The sequence below is a fragment of the Lytechinus pictus genome, chromosome 11, assembly GCF_037042905.1.
Source record: "Lytechinus pictus isolate F3 Inbred chromosome 11, Lp3.0, whole genome shotgun sequence".
Lineage (NCBI taxonomy): Eukaryota > Metazoa > Echinodermata > Echinoidea > Temnopleuroida > Toxopneustidae > Lytechinus > Lytechinus pictus.
Genome location: NC_087255.1, coordinates 23,872,201 through 23,899,700, shown reverse-complemented (window position 1 = coordinate 23,899,700; position 27,500 = coordinate 23,872,201). Strand labels below are relative to the sequence as shown.

General features: G+C 35.5%; 1 protein-coding gene across 1 annotated transcript in view; it reads left to right on the top strand.

Moving 5' to 3' along the window:
* The first annotated feature begins 6,978 nt into the window (after positions 1–6,978).
* LOC129272000 (uncharacterized) overlaps positions 6,979–27,500 on the top strand; it is a 45,997-nt gene continuing 25,475 nt past the window's right edge. Inside the window, exons 1-2 of the mRNA XM_064107064.1 lie at positions 6,979–7,123; positions 17,228–17,304. Coding sequence (XP_063963134.1) covers positions 6,979–7,123; positions 17,228–17,304 — 222 coding nt within the window. The remainder of the gene's footprint in view (positions 7,124–17,227; positions 17,305–27,500) is intronic.

The window sequence follows — 27,500 nt, the reverse complement described above, 5'->3', positions numbered from 1 at the left end:
TTTCAGCGGTCTTGTTCTTAACTGAAAGATGGTAGTATTATATACACGGTTATATACCCCCATATACATAGCCCTTGGTGCGGGGTGTCCCCAAAATTTTGATTTTTCAGATCAATATATTGCTATCAACCCCCCCCCCCCCCCCCCCCCCCATCACAATGCTCAGACCGGATTTACGCCAGTGAAAATAGGGGAGCGTTTATCATAAGCGTTTAGTCAACATTTTTCGTCCAACAGGTTGTGAGTTCTGACAACTTTCCTTGATTTTGATTGGCTGAGAAGCAGGGCAACTGTCCCATTAATAAGTTTCATGAAACGCTCTCTTGGATCTGATTGATGGAAGAAGTAAAGGAATATTCAGATATCTCACTGAGCTACCCATGCTCAGTCCTTAGGTTAGGGAGTGAGCATGCGCAGATCCTATATCCCTCCCCTCCTCCATCATAATATTTTCTATAGTCTCCCTAATATAATGTCATCAATTTAATCAGGGGCGGTGCTAAGATACTTAATATGGTTACAAGACGAGCGAAAGATACATATCTTTTTATTAATTGAACAACATGGTTATGCGTAATATAGAGCTAGACGAAACCTCTATCTTCGAAAGATTTCCTACTTCCTTCTTTTATCCGTATTATATTTTTTTTTCATTTTCCTCCTCTTTTTTAACTACTTGGAAATTATAGAGGTAGCCCGTCGCTCTGCCAGCCTCTGTTAACGCCTCCACCTGTGTCACTACACTTTGTAGGAAAGTAAACTCGAAAAATGATTTTATCTTAGTGAAAATGTCCATTGTCCTTGTAAAGTGCATTTTAAGCAAATTCATGTTCCGCCTTTAAAAATTTTATTTGTCTTTCCCTTTTTCTTTCTTTTCAATTAATCTTCTCTTGTTCCGGTTTAAATAATTCGACATCGAGCTGCCCAAAGAAAATTCAGGTTTTTCTCACGCCTTCTAAAGCCTCATAAAAAAACTTTTTCCTTTGACAAAGTTGGGTTACTTTACATTTATGCGGTCATTGAAGGTTTCTTTTTTTTTTCTTCTCATCTTTTGTATTTTGGTTCAGAAATCAATAGAACAGTGTGCGGTCCTCGCAATTAAGCTCGCATATATACTAGCAAGGTCCTTACGTGGTATTTAGAAATGTTTAATAATGACTTTGAGACGAAAATAGGTGGTGACTTGGAGATTGGAACTATGGCTTCATGTCGTGATGTCACAGTTGGATCTATGAGCTGAGTAAAATTTTTAGTAAGTAAATCACAACAACAGCATAATTACAGGGACTTATCAATGCGAGCATGCGGCGTATTTTAGAGCTTCCTGAATACGAATAACGCCTTACAATCAATTCAACGTGATTCCAATAGCAAACATTTAATGAAGTGTACAAATTAAACCAAAACACATACACGGTATTTAACAAAGGCGAGTTCAGTTACCCACTAAAATCTCGGCAACAGATTTTTTTCAAAAAAGACATTCCGGTTTGCGTACCTGTTGTCACGAAAGTGTTTTAGACATGACTAGATCCGAGATCTAGTCATCTGATCATCTCTCCCACCGGGGATGTAGACATGACGAGATCCAAGATCTTGTCATCTCATCATCTCTCCCACGGGATGTAGACATGACGAGATCCGAGATCTTGCCATTTGATCATCTCTCCCACGGGATGTAGACATGATAGTCCAGGATAGGCCCCATAGACAAGGGGTCGAACCTTGTTTTTTTAGATATACAATGTTTTTTTATGGTTTCTTGTCAATTCGAGGGTGCTGATTCCGAATCTGAATGATGCCACTCTTGTAACCTTGAGCATTTTCCGCAAATTGGCAAAATCCATTATGGCCGCCAAAATATGCAAATTACCCATGAAAATCATAAAATTGCCCACACATTAGCTATAAAATGCATGTAGTTGTTGTGCAGAAATGAAATACCAATTGGAAAAGCGATATTTGACAAAATATTAATTTCATTGATATTCACAATGGCCGCCATAACCCCTGTATACTTTATTATGTAGAATATGAATGGGGAAAAGTTTTTTTTTCAAACAAGAGCACTATTATTGCAGGTGATTGTGACCTGCGAGTGGACTACTGTCTGAAAACATGACTATTAACAAAACTGTGTCATTTGTATACTATCTAATGTGATAAATGCTGTATTATGATATTCAAAATGGCTGTCATAGACCCCTTATACTGTGTACAATATATAAAAGGGGACAAATAATTTTCACAACCTTTGAATTTGTTTGACTTTAAAATGCCAATAACTGCGAAATATTGGTGTAACACTGTCTGACAAAAAGGATTTCTAACGAAACATATCATTTCCCTTGCAATTTCGGTAATTATGCTGCATGTTGACATTCAAAATGGCTGCCATAGGCCTTATCTGTATGATGAACAAAGCGAATGAAGAAACTAATTTTCACAAGAGTAAAAACAATAAAATGAATGTAATTGTAATCTACGAGCGAAATATTGTCTAAAAACATGTTTTCTGGCGAAACATATCATTTCCTTTTTCATGCATGAGATAAATGCTGTATTGTAAAATTCAAAATGGCCCCTATGGGCCCTTATAGTATTATCTAAAATGTAAATGGGGACAAATACTTTTGAAAGAATTAGGATTTGCCTGACTATGAAATCCATATAATTCTGTTGTATAAGGAAAATATTGTTTGAAAACATGATATTTTTAAAATGAAATATAACATTTCCTCTCCCATGTAGGTGATAAATACTGTATTTTGACTTTCAAAACGGCCGCACAAGCCCCTACAAATTCTGTAACATGCATATAGGGAAACTAATCATCACCAGAATGAGAACCAAAAACGCACGTAACTATGTGATGTATAGGTAAAATTTGGTCTTGAACATGATTTCTGACTAAATACATCACATAATGGTTGAGAAGGTAATAAAGGCCTTACTTTGAAATTCAAAATTGCTGCCATAGCCCAAAGTAGTATGTACATTGTAACTGGGGACAGATAATTTTGACAAAATTTTTACTATGAAAATGGCTTAATTTTGATGTAAGTGTTAAGTATTGTCTAAACCCAATGATTTCTAACGAAATATATCATAGCTTGTGTCATAAAGGTGATGAATGCAGCCTTTTAAAAATGAAAAATGGCCGCCATAGTCCCTTATCTTAATATGTAAAATTTGAATGGGGAAAGATAATTTCCACAAAGAAACATATTGCAGCCATTTTGAAATTTAAATATAGCATTTATCACCTAAATAACATAAGAAATGATCTATTTGGTTAGAAATCATATTTTCAGACGATATTTCACTCATACATGCAACACCATTTAGTCAAGCTAAGCCAAATTCTGTAAAAATTATATGTTCACATTCACAAAGTACATAATAAGCCTACCGTTAGGGCCTGTAGCGGCCATTTTGACTTTCAAAATACATTATTTATCACCTACCTGGCAGAATGAATGATATATCTTGTTAGAAATTATGTTTTCAGACAATATTTTACTCTTAAATCACAATTATATGCATGTTATGGTGCTGACTCCTGTGAAAATTGGTTTCCCAGATCGATTGTACATAATACAGTCAATGTCTTTTGGCGGCCATTTTGAAAGTCAAAATACAATATTTAACACAAATATGAAATCCGAATAATATATTTCGTTGCAAATTATATTTGAAGACAGTATTCCACTAATTTACCACAAAAAATACGTTTTAGTGCTCACCTTGTGATTGTTTTTGTCCTCTCTCACATCGTAGATCATAATTTTAGGGCCTTTGGCGGCCATATCAAATATCAAAATACATGGTTTATCACATACATGGCATGTTAAATAATAAATTTCGTTAACAATAATGTTTTTAGTCAGTATTCCACTCGTTTATCTTAACAAAATGCATTTTAGTGCTCACTCTTGTGATTTTTTTGTGTCACCATTCACATTGTACATAGTAGTGTTAGGGCTTTTGGAGGCCATTTTGACTTTCAAAATACATTATTTATCACCTACCTGGCAGAATGAATGATATATCTTGTTAGAAATTATGTTTTCAGACAATATTTTACTCTTAAATCACAATTATATGCATGTTATGGTGCTGACTCCTGTGAAAATTGATTTCCCAGATCGATTGTACATAATACAGTCAATGTCTTTTGGCGGCCATTTTGAAAGTCAAAATACAATATTTAACACATATATGAAATCCGAATAATATATTTCGTTGCAAATTATATTTGAAGACAGTATTCCACTAATTTACCACAAAAAAATACGTTTTAGTGCTCACCTTGTGATTGTTTTTGTCCTCTCTCATATCGTAGATCATAATTTTAGGGCCTTTGGCGGCCATATTAATATCAAAATACAGGGTTTATCACATACATGGCATGTTAAATAATAAATTTCGTTAACAATAATGTTTTTAGTCAGTATTCCACTCGTTTATCTTAACAAAATGCATTTTAGTGCTCACTCTTGTGATTTTTTTGTGTCACCATTCACATTGTACATAATAGTGTTAGGGCTTTTGGAGGCCATTTTGAATATCAAAATACAGGATTTATCACATAACTGACATAACAAATGATATATATCGTTAGCAATCATGTTTTCAGACATTGCTTCACTCATAGATCATAATTACTTGCATTTCAGTGCTCAATTTTGTAAAAATTAATTTTCCCCATTCATATTGTACAGGGGTCTATGATGGCGGCCATTTTGATATCAAGAAAATAAATATTTTGACAAAAATCATTTTTTCAGATATTATTTCACTCCGGCAGCACAATTGCATGTACTTTATAGCCAATGTGTGGACATTTTTATGATTTTCATGGGTAATTTGAATATTTTGGCGGCCATATTGGATTTTGCCAATTTGCAGAAAATGCTCAAGGTTACACGAGTGGCATCATTCAGATTCGGAATCAGCACCCTCAAATTGACAAGAAACCATCAAAAAACATTGTATATATAAAAAAACGAGGTTCGACCCCTTCTATCCTGGACTATGATGGGATCTCAGATCTAGTCGTCTGATCATCTCTCACACGGGATGTATATGGCGAGATCCGAGATCTCGTCATTTCATCCTTTTCCCTAAGAGATGTCGACATGACGAGATGATTATATGAACATCTGGTTGGCACTTTTAAGCTTCCATATATGAATATATTGTTCCCAAACAAACATGCATCATTCATACCAAATATATTTCGGAGACTAATCTTTACACTGTTTTTGTAGTCTCATTAACTCTTTCATGATTTGCAAACTCTAAGATTATTTTAATCGTACCACGTTCTAATATCTATTTTGAGATTGTTATGGTTTTTTTTAGTATTCATGATAATTGCATTTAATAAACTGAACTGAACATTTTTTTTTCTAACTTTTCTTCATTATATAATATTTTAGCCACCAATGCGTGAATATGCATCAATGTCATATTAAAGTGAAAAGAAAATAATTATGTTCAAGCCTTTCATAGTATCATTCATAATTATTCTGATTAATAAATTATTACACAACGACAATCGGCTGTTTTCTTTATTTGTTTTTTTTTAGAAACGCAATGTATTATGAAACATACAGGAAAACATACAGGAAACAATAGTTGGTTATTCATGTTAACCATTAAGGGTCTCAGATCATGAAAATGAATGTCGAACCGTGCTCCGATCCTTTCATGAGACGGGTTTGTTTCTACAAAATCAAAAAGTTCTTTTTTTCTTCAGTTCACCTTAAAACTTGACTGGGTCCTATACTTTTGGCTGATTGTTGATTATGTTTCATTGGAATAAATATTGTCCCTGTGAACAAGATTTACATGAAAATGACACATTATATTGGCATTAGTGACGTAATGAAATTTTAAGGGGTTCAGACATTACGTATATGGGGCAAAAGGGGTGTGAGCGAGCGAAGAGAACGAACAAATATTTCCACATTTTAATACAAAATAGATACTAACTGAGACAAAAAACAATATTTTTAAAAATTATTATCACTGACATTTATTCCCATTTCCTTTCTCCCTTTTCTTGGTCGTGAAAATGTGAGGGTGGTTCATGCCCCCCCCCCCCCATGCCAGTGTCATCGCGTAACCAACTTGAACTCCCTATCGTAACACCCCGTTCCTTCTCTATCAAGGTTTGACTTCAATAACTGCCTCGTCACGGCGATCATATCCGAATGTTTTTACCAGTGTTTTGAAGTTTTAAAAGCATTCTTAAAAAGTTGAAACCATGCAATATTTTATTTTCATTATTAATATAGACCCGTACCACGTGAAAAATTGACCGAGAACCGAAATTGCCCTGTCACGAATTAGTTTTTATCGTACCAAAGTACGTACCAGTTACTCCTTGCGACTGCATGGTTGAGTCGTTCATGCTTTCTTTTCTCTCTCTCCTTCTCATATAAACAATACGGGACAGAAAACAGGCCACAAACAACAAAATGTTTGCATAATACTCTATCTCTTGTTGTCCTTGGTGGATACGTATATAGGTGCATGCGTAGTCTCTTTTTCCCTCCCACCTTCCCTTTTTGCCAACGGAGAGCGAGAAAGGGAGAAAGACAGAGAAGGATTGAGCTGAGTGGCGGCGATCAATATACTTTAAGTCCCTCCCCTCATTGTTGCGCGCCGTCAGTGAACGAGTCGCACGCATTTTAACAGAGATTAAGCAAATGCCACTGTTTATTTACTCCTTCAGATAATAAAGAGCCCCTTTCTTTAGACATTTTGAATTTAAAACTTTCTTTCAGCTGATATCGGTTTCCTTAACCCGTTGCTCGTTCCATCAGACCTCAATCGAACATAAGCGGCCGTTTGCAGCACCACCTTCGTCGCATTGAGGACCGCATCCTTTTCCAGCATCCCCGCATCTGCTCCCGGAGTTTCATCGTATCAGGATACTGTTTGGCGCCGGCCGGCACCGCCACAATCATGTTCGGGCTAAGGTTGGCTTTAGGAGCGTGCCTCTTCGGCATCTGTGCAGCCCACGTTAGGTTAACTTTCCCTCCTGCGAGGACCTATGCTCTGGACTTTCTGGATAATGTCCGTACCACTGGACCATGCGGCATGGAGTCAAGTAAGTCACTAAGTCACTTTAAACATATTTAAGTACAACGATAAGTACATTCTCATTATTCTCACTGGTGTCTCACTCTGAATGGACGCCTAATATCAAACAACAACATGAAAGGATCGAGAGCAATAAGCATATGAATGCGCTTTGGGGTAAACAAATTAAGTCACTAAGTGTAATATAAAGCATATTTAAGTATAACGATAAACAGCTAATAAATGAATTCATATTGAATAGAAAGAGTCACTAAGTGCGGTTTAAGCATAATTAAGTATAACGATTACTTAAATGAATACATTACGAGTAGACGAAGTCAAGTAAGTCATTAAGTGCAGTATAAGTATAACGACAAACTATACACGAATACACTAGTAGCAGGAGTCGAGTAAATCTTTAAGTGCGGTATAAGCCAATTTAAGTATGACGACATACTACATTAATGCACTATGAGTAGGAGTCAAATAGGTGCAATATATTTAAGTATAACGATAAACAACATGAATGCAATATGAGCATAAGTCAATTAAGTCACTTCGTGCAATATTAGTATGAGCTATTTAAAGTATAGCTTTCAACCACGTGAATACACTATGATTAGAAGAAGTCAACTGCGCCACTAAATGCTGTATAAGTATATTTGAGTATGAAGATAGACTAAAAGAATACGCTAGAAGTCAAGTAAATCACTAAGTGCAATTAGTATATTTAAGTATGAAAATAAATGTATTTAAGTGTAAAAATAAAGTGAAAGAATACACTAGGAGTCAAGTGAATCATTAAGTGCAATTATATTTAAGTGTGAAGATAGACTAAAAGAATACACTAGTCGTCACGTAAATCACCAAGTGCAATTAAAATATATTTGAGCTTGAAGATAAACAGAAAGAATACACTAGGAAACAAGTAAATCACTAAGTGCAATTAGTATATTTAAGAATGAAGATAAGTATATTTAAGTGTTAAGATAGACTAAAATAATACACTAGGAGTTAAGTAAATCTCTAAGTGAAATATGAGCATAATTTATCTAAATGATTACATGAATAGACCATGAGTAGATGGAGTCAAGTAAGTAAGTACAGTATTTATAAGAACATTTAGGAAGTACGATATACTATACCTGAATAGGCTGAGTAGAAGCTAGAAGGAATACAGAAGAAGTAAAATTATATCTGAGTAAGGCCATATAGGGTACATGTTTTTTTTTAACCGTTGCACACCTTTACTTGTTCGGAAATACCTATACTTACCATGTACGTTTAAGGCATAAGATACAAGGTACGAGTTTAATGTAGAAAATTCTGCAAGAATGATCATTACACCGCGTGTCTTTTCTTGGATACAGGTATATTCTCTTTACTCATCCCTGCTAGCAGGTACCTTTATTTATTCATGAATATATAATTCATAATTATTATATACTTTATACTAAAATACGCGTAATTCTTCAGGAATATACCTTATGCTTACCTGCCATTATACGATACATGTAGAGATAGCGGACACCGAGATGCTCTGGAATGTCGAGTCTTCTAATCTCTTACATGCTTCAGGGCATCACACATCACCTGGTTTATATATGCCTACTTCATTACAATAAATTTTAAGGACCTCGCCCAATCTCACAGACGAACATTCCCCTTCTTTCTCTGTCTTTCTCCCCCCCCCCCCCTCTCTCTCTCTCTCCCTCTCTCTCCATGGTGAGACACACACACCCCTAAGTCAGTTCCAGGATCCACTCTTTCTCATACAGTCCTTAAATTTGTATCCTTAATTTTTTTATCTGATGTATATTACTTTGTATCATGTTAGAACGAAAATGAAATAAAGAATTTAATTGAGTCGAATAAAGTCACTTTTTCTTCGAGCTATTAATTTCCACTTTTTAAAACATAAGGTTTAGGCCTACATTTACCATAAGCCTACTATCAGGAACAATATGCTGAAGCGAATACTTTAGCATATCCCGCACGTTATTTGTACCAGTACCACCATATATACAAACCTTTTTTTTTTTATCAATTCAAAATAGTCTAGTATCAATTCCGCCTTTGCTCTACGTACTATAATCTTTATCAACAGCACTTTGCCAATGATGCATGAAAAAGATCGATTTATTTCGCAGAACTGGTAGACTGGTTGTGTATCACGCTTGGCTAGTTCATCAGTTTAAACGACTTCTTGTAAAAAAAAAAGATATGAAAAATACTGAGACAAATTTTTATGTATTCTTCTTCCGCTTAAACTAAATGCTATTTCATAATTTCCTGTCCCTGTTCCTCCTCCTCACCCTTCTCCTCTTTCTTCGTCTTCTTCTTCTTCCCCTCCTCCTTCTCCTCTTTCTTCTTCTTTTTTTTCTTCTTCTACTTCTTTTTATTCTTCTTCTTCTGTTTCTTCTTCTTCTTCTTCCCCTCCTCCTCCTCCTCCTCTTTCTTCGTCTTTTCTTTTTCTTCTTCTCCTACTTCTTTTTATTCTTCTTTTTCTTCTTCTTCTTCCCCTCCTTCTTCTTCTCCTAATTCTTCTTTTTGTTGTTTTGCTTAGCAATGTTTGATTTTTATTGTCATTTTATTCAAGAAGGCTGCCACCCCCTTCCTGTTAAATTCTTGACCCATGGCTGCGCCTGAAGCTTCTTTAGATAATACGTGGATGATAGTCACTTCGTATCGAAACTAAATCCATCTGGTTCTATGAACATCATATTCACGTCAATTTCTAGTATCCAAATTTACATTTATTTCAGTACATCTTCTTTATCACCATCGCATTATCATCTTCTCATCTAAACGCTTCACACCGTGAACAGATTGTGGTTTTACATTTTCGCGCCAGACAGACTGCCGAGTTTTTGTATATTTTTAAGGGACATCACTGCATCGCATCACTACCATGACTACTGCGGTATACAATTCAGTTAGTTACCATGGTAATTGTGTAAGAAGAATGATAGATGCCTACAACAGACTGACAGAGCACAAGGATGCCATCCATTCGTAGTTTTGTAAAGATTGCATTGAATGCTCTCAGCGAAGACTGGGGGTGTCGGTATTTTCTCGACCGACGTATTAAGTTTACCATGTTGTATCTTTTATCTCATTGGAATTAGTCCGTTATACAGAATAGACAGAAGTCGAGCAATTGGGTGAAAGACTTTATATGACTTCGTATGGTATAACTACTAGTAGCTCCGTATATACTTTTAAAAGTTTGCGGGGACTCTATAGGCATTTGCCACTAAACTCATATACCTTGGTCTCGGAAAAATTACAGGAGAGACAGAAAAATATCCAGATGTATTCCAACTGCCCATCTCTATAACCATGATAAATAATGATAAAATAATAAGCCTAGTCGGTAAATCACCAAGACAATTAGATATCAGGGTGTCTCAGTCGTTCTTGAAGGGATGGTCCAGGCTGAATATATTTATCTCTAAATTAATAAAGTAAAATTCACAGAGCAAAATGCTGAAAGTTTCATCAAAATTGGATAACAAATAACGAAGTTATTGAATTTTAAAAGTTTATAAATATTTTGTGACAACGGTTATATGCACATCGTTATGAATATTCATTAGATGGGCTGATGAAGTCACATCCCCACTTTCCTTATGTTATTACATGAATCATAAATGTTTCATCTTTTCATACATGTGTAAATGATGTGTCTCCATTATGATGAAATAAGTTGCGGCAATAAATATCTAATGCACTTAATCAGTTGTCATTCCAATTGTTTTAGTTATTGGTAGAACATTTTTGAATAAACCTAATTTCATATGATAAAATACAAAAGAGCAAGGGGGGATATGATCATCAGCCCACCTAATGAATATTCATAAAGACATGTCGAGAACTGTTTCACCGGAATGATGCAAATGTTTAAAAAAATCAATATCTTTGTTATTTGTTATCCGATTTTGATCAAATATTCAGCATTTTGCTTTGTGAAGATCATTATATTTATTGAGATTATCGAGTAGCTCTTAACTTACGAACAGCTTTATATTATGAAACACCCACCAGGACACTTTCTTTACACAATATAAGGATCACATTCTTTGTATAGGCATAATACAGAAGGTTGGTTGTTGGTTATTGGTGGTGATTTGTTTTACCTGATTGCTAAGAAAGCATTAATGCTTGTAAGCAAGCAACGGCTTAAGGTCCTCTCCGAAGGACCTGGTACTGAGGATTAATGCCTTACCAAAGGGCACTATATAGCGCACCAAGTGGGAATCGAACCCGGGTCACCGGAATACGAATCCCCCGCTCTTCCGACTGAGCTATCGCGCCTCCCTAGGGGGTTTGAAATTAGAAAATAAAACAAGATATGCAGAACAAACCAATAAAGAAGGAAATATCTCAATTTTAATTTCACGTCCATTGCTTTTCACATCGATAAAGGTCGGGTCCTGGTCGGATACACGAGCCACGCCTATCCGTGTGTAAAAAATCGATACAAAGCCTGGGTTGAGTTCTACACTACATAATATTATATACGATCTCTGGACATGAGATCGATAGGGACATTGATTGCGGGAATTAGTTTATAATGCCAGTCGTACCAAAGGAACTGATTCGAAACCAACCAATGAAATGTCTTTTTAGATAACGTAATAGCTTTGATCGTTTTGGAATCAGTTTCCTTGGTGCGACTGTAGCACAATGCGGTATGTACCGTGACTGTTTAGTTAAGTGTAAAGACAGTAGGACGGTACATGGATTTGAACGAGATTTTTGGTGAATATTGTGTAGACTAAAACATAGATTGCCTAGTATATAGTAGCAGTTGTAGTAATAGTAGTAGTAGTAGTAGTAGTAGTAGTAATCAGTGGCGTAACAGGCGGGGGCAGGGGGGGCAAGTTGCCCCCCCCCCCTGGCGGATTTCACCGGGAAAATAAAAGAAAAACGGGAAAAAGAAAAAAAAAGAGGAAGAAAGAAAGGGAAAGGGGAAGGAAAGGGGAAAAGGAAAGGAGGAAAAGGAAAGGGAAAATTGAAAAGAAAACGAAGAAAAAACTTGTTTTAAATGGAAAAGGAAGGAAAGCGGGAAAATGTACGAAAGAAGAACATATGAGAAAGAGCAAATCATTCCGAAATAGGCCTATGTAATGCAATAGCACAGTGGGAAATAAATCAAAAGATGACAAAATGGCAAACAATTGCGGGAAACGAAGGTAGAATGTAATTAGTCAAAAGCTAATGGACTGCATACAACATTGTGCTTTAAGCTTGCTAAATGCGAGGCTAAATTTTATGCAAATAAGCTACCGGGGCTTTGCCCCAGACCCCACGCAGTAGGGGCTCTTCATTTATAACCTTCAAATGGCTCTATAACGCCCCCGTTCAATCACTGGCAGACAGGCGGGGGGGGGTCTTGGTTCCACACCCAAGAGGAAATAAAAGAAATTATATGAGACAACGTATAATGAAATGAATGGAAACAATAAAAGGTGTTATTTGCTGAATATAATGGAAAAATATATCACATAATTAGAATTTAATTTAAATTCGCATTTTTTTTCCAGCTCGCTTTGCACGCTGGCGACTTTTTACAAATTTTTCCCACATTGCAATGTTTTGCTCCCTCAAAATATTTGGTTCATTACGCAACTGGGTTAAATAAATGTGTTGTGTAAAATTAAGCTATATTCTGTATATGCCCGCGATTTGATTAAAATAGCGGCAATCTGCGAGGTTTAAATGGCTTTGATATCAAGAAGTTCCGGGGGCTCCGCCCCGGACCCCAACCGCACAGCACAGCGTATGGAAGGGTTGGGCCATGGCTTCAAAAAGTTCTACAAACAAGAACAACAAAAAAGGAGGAAAGAAAAGCAAAGGAAAAGTGTAGGATATGATTTTTTTTATTTACTGAATAAAAAATAGCTCAAAGTTAGATTCTCAGGAAAAGGAAATTTTTTTCTCGCTCGCTTCGCTCGCTCGGGACTTATATAAAGCAGCTTTTTAGCACATGTGCTATAATGCGCCCTTCGGTTTTTTTTTTTTTACTCTTCACGCTACTGCCGCACAGAATCCTGTTCACAGTGGCGTACAGACCACAAAAAAAGGAATCTAAAGAGAGAAGAGTGAAATATATTATTCTCTGGATATCATGTCAAAATCTATCACAAAATTCGATTTTTGTATTAAAAAGGTCAAAATTTTTGCTCGCTTCGCTCGCTCGCAACTTTTTTTTTAAAGATAAATTCTGCCTGATACGCAATATCTGGCCTTCTCAAAATAGTCGCCTCATTACACCTGTTTATACCATGATATGACCGGGAAATTTTTGGCTCTTGCCCCCCCTGGCCACCGACCCCTGTTACGCCGCTGGTAGTAATAGTAATAGTAGTAGTAATGATAATGATAATAGCAATAATGATAATAATGATGACGGTGGTGATAATGATGATGATGATACTGATAATGGTGATAATGATAGTAATAATAATAATAATGATAACAATATTAATGATAATAATGATTCGCTTTTGTATAGCCCATTTTGCCTAAACATCAGAAAGACCTATCTCAGCGTGCAGGTGTCGTGGCCGAGTGGTCTATATAAGTCGCCTGACTATTTACGTGAAAGTCCTGGGTTCGATTCCCGGCACGGAACTTTATCGATATGACCGTTTTCATCTTGAATCAAATACCTGAAAATCTATCTGAATTAGACCAAAATGGTTTGTAACCGAACTGGGTGAAGACAAACTAGGATACGAACCTGCGGGATGCACTGCAAAAACTCCGGTGTTGATTTAACACCAGCCCGGAATCTATATATGTCCACACCAGAGAAGTATTGAAACAACTCCAGTTTGGAATCAAACCGATGCTGTTTTAATACTAATTGGTGTTGTATAAACACCTTTCTGGTGTTAGACCAAAACGAAACTGGTGTTGTTTAACACTTCTCTGGTGTGGACACATTTAGATTCCGGGCTGGTGTTAAATCAACACCGGAGTTTTTGCAGTGTGGGAACACATGAAAAGTAGACAAAACGGGTTTGATTAGACCAAGTGGCAATTCTATGGCCTGGATCCGGGCCCTGGACGGCGGATAGTTGGTCTATTTGTGTTTTGTCTGATTCGGCTGGGATGTTTGAATTCGGTATGACGTAAATAGGTATCGAGGGCATCCTTTGTGTTGTGTGCTCGAGTATTTAGCATAACGAATCCTTTCATTAATATGCAGGAGTCAGTGAGACAAGTTAACAGCGAGACTTTGTCGTATATGGAAAGAACAATGAGCCATTATTGTACGTGAGCTAAAACAAGAGCTAGTTCTAGTTTCTTATTAATATGATCCATTCTCATTACCAAATGGCAAGGCTTGCGATAAATCGCTTGTATCATTTGCTAATTATACACGCCACAGTGGAGGTGTCACGGGGGGGGGGGGTGGGCGGGCGGGCGGCGACCACCTCCCCCACGGTTACTGAAAGAAGTGAAACAAGAAAAAAAGAGGAAATTGAAAAAAAGTGGGAGATGGCTTGATTTTTCGTTATCAATATTATTAGTTTTAGTATTGTTATTATTATCATCATCATCATCATTATTATTGTTATTATTATTATTATCATCATCATCATCATCATCATCATCATCATCATAATCATCATCATTATTATTATTATTATTATTACTACTACTACTACTACTACTTGTATTACTATTAACAATGAATTAGCATAATATTAATGCGGTTATATGATAATTTTTGTTTCTTTAGATATCTCGAAAAAGAAATGGTCTTTAGCCTAAATCCATTCATTAACCATGGACCTACTACTCTGAGTATGCATAAACCAATTACTGAAAGTGCTAATGGTTATAGAATGTCTGTATGCATTGTTATGAGAATATAGAGTGGACAGCGGAATTTTATTCCCTTCTACGACACTGATTGATTCCCGCCGTTTCAATTTACCAATGTGCTCTTTTCGATATATAGATCAATGCCGAAAGATTCACGAAATTATGAAAATACATGACTTGTTTTTCAATCATCGAAAGAGTGTGTTATTTATGTATTCAATAATTAGTCCGGTTAATTTCCGGTGTCAGTTATTAATCTACAAATTAATTTCCTTGCCTCATTACTCTTCGCATTCAATGCAAATTTCTCCCTTTTAGGTAAATATCTTTCAAGAACGTAATCTCCAAGCAATTTTCTTCAATTGGTGTGGGTAAAAAAAAAATATTCAATGAATACATTCAACTGAATTTTTTATCGTGCATATAGATATAATAAATTTGACATATGATTTAACGCCAAGTCCTCAGAAGAAACCAATCAATTTTACGTATCCAGTAATTTACACGATTTCTTAAAATAATAGCAAAAACAACGTCATAATTTAGCAGATGTAAGTCTATGTTGTTTTTTATACACTGATATAAAGGTACGATATTCAAATACTCTCGTGGCTTTTAACGAAGAAGCGATTGAATGTTGAATTATCGTGGTTGTTGGGAGTTCGCATTGCAAAATCTTCATTTTAACAAAACCAAGCCCACACCCAAAAAATAATAATAATGAAATAAATAAATGAATGAATAAATAAGTAGATAAATAAATAAACAACCAAACAAACCACAGTCAATGTCGGTATGTTTGAAAGATTAAAATTGTCTATAACAGCTTAAATCCGAGATAGGCCAATGTATTTGGAATCAAAAGAAAGTGGCGAGTAACAAAAATATCTACGATCTCTCAGCTTTCTTTCATAGTCCATCTTGTAATAATATGTCAAGGATTTTAATTTTCCTTCAACGAGCGTTCGATATTTTCCGGTTGCTATGGCAACCTAGCTTTTAATTGCGGCTTACCAGAGTGTTGAAGATGATTAAAAAACCGCGTTATGAGACGAGACGATCGTTTGAGTTTCTGCCTTAAAATAAAATTGATGTCTGTAATACATTTTGTCGACATTTCAAAACCAGGGCTTAAGATCCATACAAAACAAAGATTCTTTGTCATGTGCTCTCAAAATGATATATTTTGGTAACTTATTCACAGTTTTGGGGGCTTCCTGTGCGTTTAACTCAACATTGTAATATTCCTTTTAATAAGAAATAAAATACCAAAATGCATTTAATTTCTGTAATTGAACAGGTCAATTTGTAATTTGGCTAATGAATACTCACTGCAAGAGATCAGTTTGATAATGGAACCATTTTTGTACCCCCCCCCCCCTCTTCTTGTATTAAATCATTAATGATCATGGCTTGTCCAGTGACGATTCCGGGGGCCCATTTCATATAGGCCTTACCCTTATGGTGACTTTGCCATTGATAACTACACCGGAGACCTTGATATTGACTGGCTTAGTGCTGAACCCGATTGCCCCCGTCGGGACTTTATTGGTAAAATTGCAGAAAGTCTCAGTTTTTCATTATGTGGGTACCAGATTGAGCTGAAATTCGCACCCTACCCATCCTAAGAATGATGTTCAGTGGCAAGGAGACATCTTATTTTGTTTAAGTATGTAGGCCCTTCTTTTTGTTTTCTGGATTTTTGATTGATTTGATTTATTTATACTTCCACATTCCAATAACAAAAGTATATACAAGTGTAATCATTGTTTCTTAGCATAACATAACAATAAGCAAATGACATAATGAATAACATATGCATGTATACATTCTAACAATCTAATTGAAATATATTTATACCTAATAAATTCCATTTTTTATCATTAAAACAAATAGCAGAAAAAATATATATACATAATTTATATCGACAAAATACATTTTGAAATGTGGGAGACCTCGATCTTATGCTTAGAGCTTGAAAATGATAAAGGCTTCAAACGGAAATGGGGAGGAAAACCAGACAAACAGTGCAGTAAAAGAGACTTATCTTTTATTGCACAAAATAATACGAATATTACCAAAAGAGTAGATAGGGAAAGAAAAATTCAAATGAGAAAGTTATAATCACAATGGAGGTTTTTACGGTAAGTTATAATCATGTTGATAAAAGTGAAAGTGCAAGTGCGGGGGGATTTTAAATTATTTTGTCATAGGTTCCATGTAGGCCTATAAATATGTAATGGAGCTTGTTTATTCAGTTTTGTATATTTATTTATTTGTTAATCTATAGGTGAAGATGGTCTAGTGACGACCTTTGCCCCTGGTGACGTCATCAATGTAACCTGGCATCTGGCCTACGCTCATAGGGTAAGTATCTAGATCTGTAAAGTGACTATGCAATTTTCTTTCTGTACAGTTGGAATTTTGATTTAGAACGCTATACCTTTAAAATGCATTTTGGTGTCAAAATGATGACAGGTCTTCAGCAAAACAGAGTTTTGAAGATAGAAAACCAGTTGTCGAGACTGTGGTTCGAACCAAGGGCCTAACTTGTCATTTAGTCGAACGCGCATGGATTGGGAGCTTGCGACATCTTGACCCACCCCACCCCACCCCATCCCACACTCTACGATGTGTTAAGATCAAGATAGGTGTCAGCATGGGTGCTTTGGTTGGGTTTGGCCCCCAGTCCCCCAGTCCCCCTCGGAAAATACTAGTACCACTCGATCGACGCCTTCAATAATGAGAAACATATACAATGATCATTTAAACATTTCTGTAGAAACGTTCTATGTGCAGCTAAATGTAGACATGAACGACATGAAGAATGATGTTATCACCCGTGAGAAATGGAACTCAATATCATCACCATCATGCGGTGTTGTTCTTATGTTTACACGTTTTACCATCGATTTACTGAATCACGTAATTGTGGATCAATAAAGCATTATTTCGAGCTGTTTGTACATTTACATGCATGGCGTTTATTCGTGTTTGGTGATATCACCTTGCCATGTACTTTACATACACGTAAACATTTTATTTAATTTGATTTAAGATTTCCTGTCAAGACAAGGTAAAATAAACGTTTTGCAACTGCATGCTCAAGCAGGGGCTGCGGAGCAGATTTGAAAGTGGGGGGGGGGGGGGCACAGGGAAAAGGGCACCTTTTCTTTCGAAAAGAACACTATATATCTTAAACAAAGAGAAAAATTACTTATCTACAGTGCTGAAATGAGCCAAAATTTTGAGGGGGCTAGATATGTCGTATCACGTAAAATTTATAAGAAGCTGCAAGCAAGCAAAGCGCTTAAGCAAAAATTTTGACAAATTAAAAACAAAAATCCCATTTTGTGATAGATTTTGACATAATATTCAGAAAATAATATCACACTTCACCCTTCTCTCTTTCCATTTCTTTCCTTTTCTCTTTTTTTTTCTTGGTCGTGAAAAATTTGGGTAGGGGGCTAGAGCCCCCAAGCCCGCTATCTGTGCGCCACTGCTTATCTACCCTACTCACCTGACTCGTGAAGGCACGTAGGATTATTCTTACAAGTTCTTTTTCCTTCATAAGTAGTAACATCTAAAAATGATAATGTTGTTTTCTTGTTTCAAAGTGGCACTTGTTAACACATAAAATGTGTCCTTCTTAAATATGAAAGGGGCACAGACCACATTTGTGAGGGGCACTTTTCTTGGGTAAAAAGGGGCACTGATTCGAGAAAGGGCACTTACAAGAAGGCAAGGGGACATTTGCTCACAAATAAAACGGGTCCTTCTCAGGTGAAAACTAGGGGCACAGAACACGTTCAAGAGGGGATTTTTTTTAAAAAAATTGGCATTTATACTTGAATTCAAGGGCACTTGGTAACACCTAAAACAGTTCCTCCTCAGGTGAAAAGGGCACAGTACACGTTCGTGAGGGTGGCAATTTTCTTGCGTAAAACGTGATTCAAAAAATGGGATGGCACTGTGCCCGCCCCCCCCCCCTTGGATCGCCACCCCTGTGCTCAATTAAAGTAAAGAGTTTACCTGTGGAGACTATACTGCAGTCGTCTAGTTGGTTACCATGGCAACTCAATAGGCAGTCAAAGTACTCTGATAAATTGAATTTTTACGCATTCATTTTTCTTTTATCCTCATCTCATGTAGATTCCCTTGAGATATCTAGTTGCGAATGCATGTATTTCAAATGATTAAATGTCATATATCCGATTATTCATCGGGGAGATATGAACATTTCATTTTTACACAAAATAATGGGAAAATAATGTGTGTACTTTTACTTGCGATATCAGTCTTTTTCAGAATTAATCCATGTACTAAATTATGGATTATTAACCAACGCAACGCAACGTCATTCGAATTAAAATGTAGCATTTTCTAGAATATTATCATATTTTCTATTCATAATTATTCTCAAAACATAGTATTTACGTTAATTTTTTCTTCAAATCCTCAAGATATACCTAATTTTTGATGCCTTGCACATGGAGATAAATGTATCCAACCTCAAGGTGGACAAGGAACGGCATTGTAAGTGGGGGCGACCACCCACATAATTTCATGCCACGAAAAAGGAGAAGAGGATGAAATAAGAAAGAAAGAAAGAAGAGTATGGTTATATGGAAAGGAATTGATTTGAAAATATACTGTCCATTATTATTTGATTTTAATTCATTTAAACCATTTATTACAGTCAATGTGTGTTTAGCGGCTGCAAAGCCCCGAGGTGCATAACTATTTACATACAATAGATTAAACATACAAAATTTTCACATAAATTATACATCTTGAAAAAACAAACGAATGGAAATGTAGTTTATTATGGTGGAGACGCATGTTTCCATTATGAAATGGTTCTCCATCATCTCCATATTTTCAGATGAATTAACGTCTTCTCCCCTTGGGTATACTAACCCCCCCCCCCCCCTCCCTCTCCCCATAGCGATAGATTCAGGATTGACAATCAGAGGGGGCCAAAAGGGGCCAACTTTTTCTTTAAACAATATCTGACAATAAAAATTATGACACCACTCCAATCACCCACCCCCGTGACGCATGGGGACCCCAAAAACATTTGTTTACACTTTGTTCATTTTATAAAATTGGCACATATTTTTTGTACAGGGGACACCCCCTCCCCATGAAACACCATGAATCGCCCCTGCGATCGACTATATACTCATCGAGTTTCCCCTGAGAAACTAAATTGACAAATTGATTGTCTTCCAGGTCAAGTAAAAGCTTTCAAGCTAATTGGTCCGCGTACACATCCATCGTTTAATTGCCTTTGTGATCAGATGAGCATTTAACGTTTTGACTACTATACCATGACTACTGTATTACAAAAGCCGAATGGCGCAATGAGCCAATAAGTATAGGTGTGTGCATGCCATTCAAGGGGTTGTCCTCGGAATAAAAGTGGGGCAAGAATAATAATGGCACTCCTGCACTCGGTAAGATCCAAGCAAACTCCATCCAAATGCTGAATATACATGCATTAACGAAATCCCCCCCCCCCCCTCCCATGAAATGGTTTAAGTTGAGAAATCAGCCACATCCCACGGCGCCTGGATAGTGAGCCAATTCACCTCGTCATTATTAAAAAATGGATTGTTTTCCATAGTTGAGTAACAATAACCTCTTGGAAACGCAAAGCCTTTAAAAAGGGGAAGTTGTCGATTTATTTTTTTAATGATGTTATCAACTTATGACGTCATGGATTATTATTACGATAATTGTGATAATAACAATACACAATACTCATTGAGGGCTTAACGCCACAGGTTATCTTTGTTCTCGAATAATGAAAAGGTACACTGTAAAAACTGCGGTGTTAAAACTGACACCAGTTGGTGTTAATAGAGGACCACACCCCGAGGTGTTAAAATTACACCCTAGAGATTAAAAATAACACCAAAGCGTGTAAATGTAACAACCAAAGGTGTTGTAATGACACCTATATGTGTAAAACTAACACCATCAATTCAACACCGGTGTAAAATAACTGGTGTGGTCCTCTATGTACACCGGTTAACACCACAGTTTTTGCTGTGTAAGAATTATGTAAAATTACTTTTGTATAAGGAAGTGGGTACATGAAGTAACTGCAGCTGTAGGTTAATCATGTTGTATTATTACTAGATCGGGAAAATTTGTTTCCATTGAAGATAAAATGGGTTTTAACTTGGATTTGAATTTGAATTTGTTTGATACATTCATGCATGACCTTATAACACAACGATTTTGCATTAACCCAGCATATTTCATCGCAAAAGTAAGAAATAGGAACGTAAAATGGTTATAAAAGTCTGCTTTTGAATGACTTTTGTTGCCTTATTCAATAGGTTTGGTTCCCTTCTTGTATTTTCACTCTGTATTGATATCATTGAATGCAACGTTATTTATCAACCTGTTAAAATAGTTTAAAGGGACACGGGCTAATATACTTTTATCAGAGAAATTCACTGGCTCGAGGTTACGTTCATGCATTAAAAAAAGATGGTTCTAACTAAAAATTTCGAGAGACTTGTGGACGATTTTTATAGAGGGAGTGCTGGTTTGTTAACAAAAAAAAAAAAAAAAAAAAAGTTTTCATTACAACATGAAGGGGATTCTGGTCAGAAAAAAGGATATCGGTTCGCTCAAATTGCTTTAAACATGGACCTTTTGTCAGTTTTGTGGTAGGGTCCATGTTTCAACAGAAGGAGAGTTTCACAAGTTGTTGAGTGGATTTTAGACCTTTAAAAGGTGAAATGTGAGGAAGACATTCGAATATTTTTTTTACTCTCAATTCACTCCAAATTGAGTGATCCATGCCTTCACTACAAAGGGGAGCGACAAGCGAGTGAATTAAATTCACTTATTATCTTTTATAGAGAATAAAACTACCTGAAGTAGGAGATTAACTAACATCTCCTAATACCTTTATAAGTAATGTTTGATTTAAACTCCGCGTTTAACTTGCCCCATAATTATATTTGCAATGCCTCTCTGTACCTGTTTCGAATATACAGACCCATGAAAAGTTATAGGAGATTATTGATACCTATATAAAGTTGTTTATCACCCCCTGTAGTTGTGCGTGTGAAATCATGGTGAGTGAAGGCAAAATAACCAATAAATAGCATTCATCCGTGGAAATAGCAAATATATTTCCTCGTTGTCGTCCGAAATCAACCTAACCTGTTTATCGGATGAATATACAAATAGAGGCGGTTTTTCTCTTATTTGCATACTCTTCATCATAATAGTCTAATTTTTTCTTCTTGTTTAATTCTGTATTCTCATTTCTATCAATTAACAGTTGTCTTTACAATCTTTATTTAAAAAATGAAAAGAACAACTCTTTCCCCATGAGACGGCACAAAGTAATCATGAAGCTAAGCTATAATTCTATGAAGTCATAGTTGGCCTTACTTAAACTTGTAAGCCAAGGATTGTATGCATTGTTACAGAACTTCAGATGAACTTGGGTTTTCTTGGCCAGTGGCATTTTCTACCTCAGTCACATCGGGCGAAACAGACTCAGGTCGACAAAATCTATGACGTTATTTCCCATGACATACCATTGGCCGGTTTTGGAATACGTTTCTTTGGTGTGACTTGTACACCTTTAACTTGAATAGAATCCGAGGCTTCGGTTGTTGCCTCAATACAAAACAAGGGAAAGATTTTTTTGTAAATAACCAACAACAAAAAACTTTTGTGATACAATAATTCGTAACAAGCAGTACCTGTCTTTGGATTAAAGACCTCCACTTTTATGGACGCTGATTTTCCACCAATCGATTCAGTTGCCATTAAACCAACTCAAGCCTTTGAGCAGGCTTTAAAGGGGAATCCAGCCTTGGTCATAAAATGTTGTGTTGGGAGGGAGAAAAATAAATTAAACAGAATGGTGAAAGTTTGAAAGAAATTGGACAAGCAATAAGAAAGTTATAGCTGCTTTAAAATTGAGATCACTAATACTATGTAGATTTCAAATTGGCAACTGGGTAAGTAAATTATGACAAGGGGCAAGGACAACTTTACCATAGACCATGTACTTTATTATCAGGGATTAGTGGTTTTCTCTTAAGTGCCCATTCCCCTGGGGCAGTAATCTAAATATAACCCAGGTAGTATATTGTTTTATGTCCTCATGAAAGAAAAATATAATTTGAAATAATACTTTTGGGAAAAAATGACATTTTAACCATAATATGTATTGGAGTACATGGAAGAGTAGTCATTGCCTTACATCACTATGACATCCCATATGCGGCCAATTTGAAGTCTCCATGGGTATAGTGATTACCAATATTTACAACTTTTAAAAATTCATAACTTTCTTGTTGTTTGTCCAGTATTGTTCAAACTTTCACCTATCAACTTGTCTGATTTTTCTTTTCCTTATAAAAACAAGTTTTTATTTGGGTTGGATTCCCCTTTAAAAGGAAAAAAATCAGGCTATTCACGAATTTCACTGAATTAATATGGAAAACGAACAATATGTAACATGTTTATATTTAGACTTTGATCGAATAGCAGAGCTTTACCACATCATAGTCGGGACCATGGGAACGATTTTTAGGGGTGCTGGCTTAGAAGAAAAATGTGACAAGCAAAAAAAGAAAAAAGAAAAAAAATTCACTACAAAATGAAGGTGATTTTGGTCAAATTTCTACTGTTAACACATCAACCTGATTTCCAAGGGGTGCTGCCTATGGTGTATAATATAGGCAACACCCTTCAGGCAATTAAATCTTGGAGGGTGCTTAGACACTCTCACCACATCCCAGCTTCACAGGGCAATGATCACAGCGTCAAATCATTTCATTTTTTTCAAGAGAGGGGGTGTAGATTTTATACTATCAACATGAAAACGATGTTTGAATTCATCATACTGGAATACACTATAACACATATACTTTGCCGCTTTCCACCCCGGCGTTGTGTATGTATATACCCGGTATAGAAGTCTACTGCCTAGCGATTGAGTTTTAATAGAAACCATTGCTGTTCCCCAGTGAGTGGAGAATGTGCATCCATTGCAATCGGGCCATGATTCGATGATTAGGGAGGCTATATACGCTTAAAGACCTTGCTCTGATATATTGAGCGATTTATAAAAGCGGAATATTATTGATAATGATAGATTTCAAAATGTTGGTTTTAATTGGTTTAGTATTGAATAATTTGAGCATTTGCTTACAAAAATTTTCGATGAAAATTATGCATATTAGGCCAACATTAAACCATGCCCTTAAAAAACCCTCAAAACTTAAACCTTACCAAACGCAGTAAGCCTTGCTTATAAGTCTTAGTCCAAATTCTCATAATTCTGAACCAACACATCCTCATTACCTCCAACTCTTACAATTATTTTCTTCAAAAATATTCAAACAGGAGCAAATTCGAATCACAACTATCTTAACTTACAATATTTTTGTTTTATTTACACTTCGAATCACAACTATCTTAACTTACAATATTTTTGTTTTATTTACACTTCGAATCACAACTATCTTAACTTACAATATTTTTGTTTTATTTACACTCATTTTTCATCAGAAATGATCACAAACTCTAACTTTTATTCCTAACTTGGCAGGAGCAAAAAGATTTATAACAGAGGGTGAAAATGGGAATTTGCTTGCTGTGAGTCCGATACTATACTGAATTGAATTTTCTCACATCTGTTTGAGAAAAATCAAACAAGCGTGAACGTTTTTCGGTTGAGTAGTGTTATCAAACGTATATTTGAGTTGTTACGAGTTAGTAATTTTACGTCATTATTTGTGCCAAAATTTTCAACTTGTTAAGCAAAATGATTTTTGTACACTGTAAACATGATACCTCACATTGTTGGAAAAGAAGTGTATTTTTCACAATGAGTTTTAATATTAATCAAGTTGCATGAAATGAATTCTAGACTTCGGCAACTTCATGTATTTACCTTGAGTAATACAGGAAACGTAAATTTATTACAGGTTGGCTGTAGTAATGTATAGTAATCATAATCAGCATTAACTTGCAGCTTTGGGGCACTAGACCCCCCCAAAAAAAAAACCAAAAAAGTGAATAAATAAATAAATAAATAAAAACGAAAAAATGAATAAATAATTAGATAAATAAATGAATAGATAAATAGACAAATAAATAAATAAGAACGAAAAGATTAATAAATAATTAGATAAATAAATAAATGAATGAATGAATAAATAAATAAATGAATAAATTAATTAATAATACAAAAAACACAAAAAAGTGTCACGACCAAATGAAAAGGAAGAAAGAGGGGAATGGAACATTGGAACATGGGTAAAATATGATGCTATAACTCTTAATATCATGTAATAATCGGTCAAAAAATTAGATATCATTTCAAAATTAAATGTTGTGTCCCCTCAAAGTACTAACTATAACCCATTGTCATAAATGTTAGTGTTATACATCACTTTCATTTTACAATATCAGTTGATGATTCATTTTGACACACAATCACGTTTGTTATTCTTATCCACCTGTTCGCTTTCACACGACAGAATAAAAACCAATGATATACAGTCACACCAATGAATGCAAATACAAACAGACCGAATGATACCTTTGGTCAGTCTGGGATCGGATTCACTGGTTTGACTGTGGTATTGACCGTCATGACCAAACCTTTATGGAAAGCCACCAGGACCTAAATTGAATTTGGGCCCTGATGATCTTAAATCAAAATTTGAAGAAAAAAATTATTCGTTCTATAAATTAAGGACTCCACATCGAGTTTGATTGGTCCTTTTCAGGACTAACATATACATGTACCGATGAAAGAATACACGGTACACTGTAAAAAAAAAAAAACCGTGATTTTACAGAAAAAAAGAAGATTTTGCAGAAAGCAATAAGAGAATCATTCTGTAAATTCATAAAACATGAATTTTCTGCAATTTAACAGAACAGGTCTGTTTAAAAAGGGGAAAAGGGTGTTTTATTTAAGGAAATTTGTAAGATTCCATAAACCAAATACCAATTTTCTGTAAGATTACGCAATCTGGTAAGATTACAGGTGTTCTCGAGACTCTGCTGCAGGAGCTTCTATTGTTTTAAGGATAAATTTTCTAACAGTGTATACCGTGAAACCACTACACGTTTCTTCTTCACCATGGAAACCTTCAGAAATGACATAATAGGTACTCAATACTATCAACAATCAACCAACAATATTAAGTTTAAAACTAATGAATTATAGACAATGTTGGTTTTTAGAATGAATATAAAGTGACATCAGGTGACACCGCCCCTCACGATTTTTTAAAGTAAATGGAGGCTTCTCACTTTAAGCAAATTGTTTAACTAAAAATCAAGAGGAACAGGGCCCTCTGATAGAACAGTGTGTTTTTTTTTTACTTGAGAGGGCACATTGGTAAACAAAACAATTTGATATTGATATATATACATATTATGTATGGTACTATATACTGCTACTACAAAGTGGGTAAGACCATGGACCTATTATGGTAAGACATTCCCCCTTGAAATCACATTAGGGCTTATTCAAATATAGACAAAGGGGCGATGCCAAAAAAAGAGAGAGAAAGAGACTGCCCCTCACGATTTTCTTTAAGGAAATAGAGTTATATACCAATTTTTATGACAGACGCTCTCGCCGTTATACCAGAAATACATTTCACGTTTATTGCCAAGTTACTTTATTTCGTATATAACAAATTTGTGACCTTTTAGTTATCTATCACAGACAATTTCATCTCCTTTATATTATACTTTATCTAGTAAAAAGCAAACTCATAAAGTTAAAATTTGTTTGATTACTTGATATTAATGGCAATAAGGGGGTTTTCAGAGACCGAGCTCATTAAAATGTTTCAATTTTTTACAAGAATTGTTAGTTTTATGACAGTGTTTGCCAGGCTCTCACACCCAAAACATATTAATTGATTCTAAACAAACTGTATTATATGACTAAAGTTAAAGTGGAAATTAAAATTTGTGTTTGTATAATGTATTCCCCTTTTCTTATACAAATAAAAACTACTTGAACACAATATCAACACTGGGCGCTAACACATCGCTTTCAGATAGGCATAACTTGATGAATCCTGAACTGTTAAAATTCAAGTATAGTGCTAATAGTAATATACGGTGCAATAAATTTGTTGGAAATAGATGTCTGTTTAATATCCTTGCATTTAATCAAATTCTTTCATTTGACATGTCTCGATAAATATATGTTTTGTAAAATAGATATGTCATATTTTTGGTTTGAACGTTGAAGGAATGACAAATGAATGTCTGCCATAGCCGGAGGGCGTGTAACAATAAATGAAATTAAAACAACAATGCGAGCGTCTAACTTAATTGTGTCCGTTTCAATGGGCGGGAATTCTATGAAAGCATTGTGACGAAACAATTAACATTGGTCAAGGGCAAACGAGATGGGTTTTGTCTGTTTGTGACGCCGATCCGTTCCTTGTACAAGCGAGTACATGGGCATTGGAACAAATAAATGGGTCAGATTCAAGACCAACCACAAGTAGTCTGACAAAGCAGACGATGATTTTACA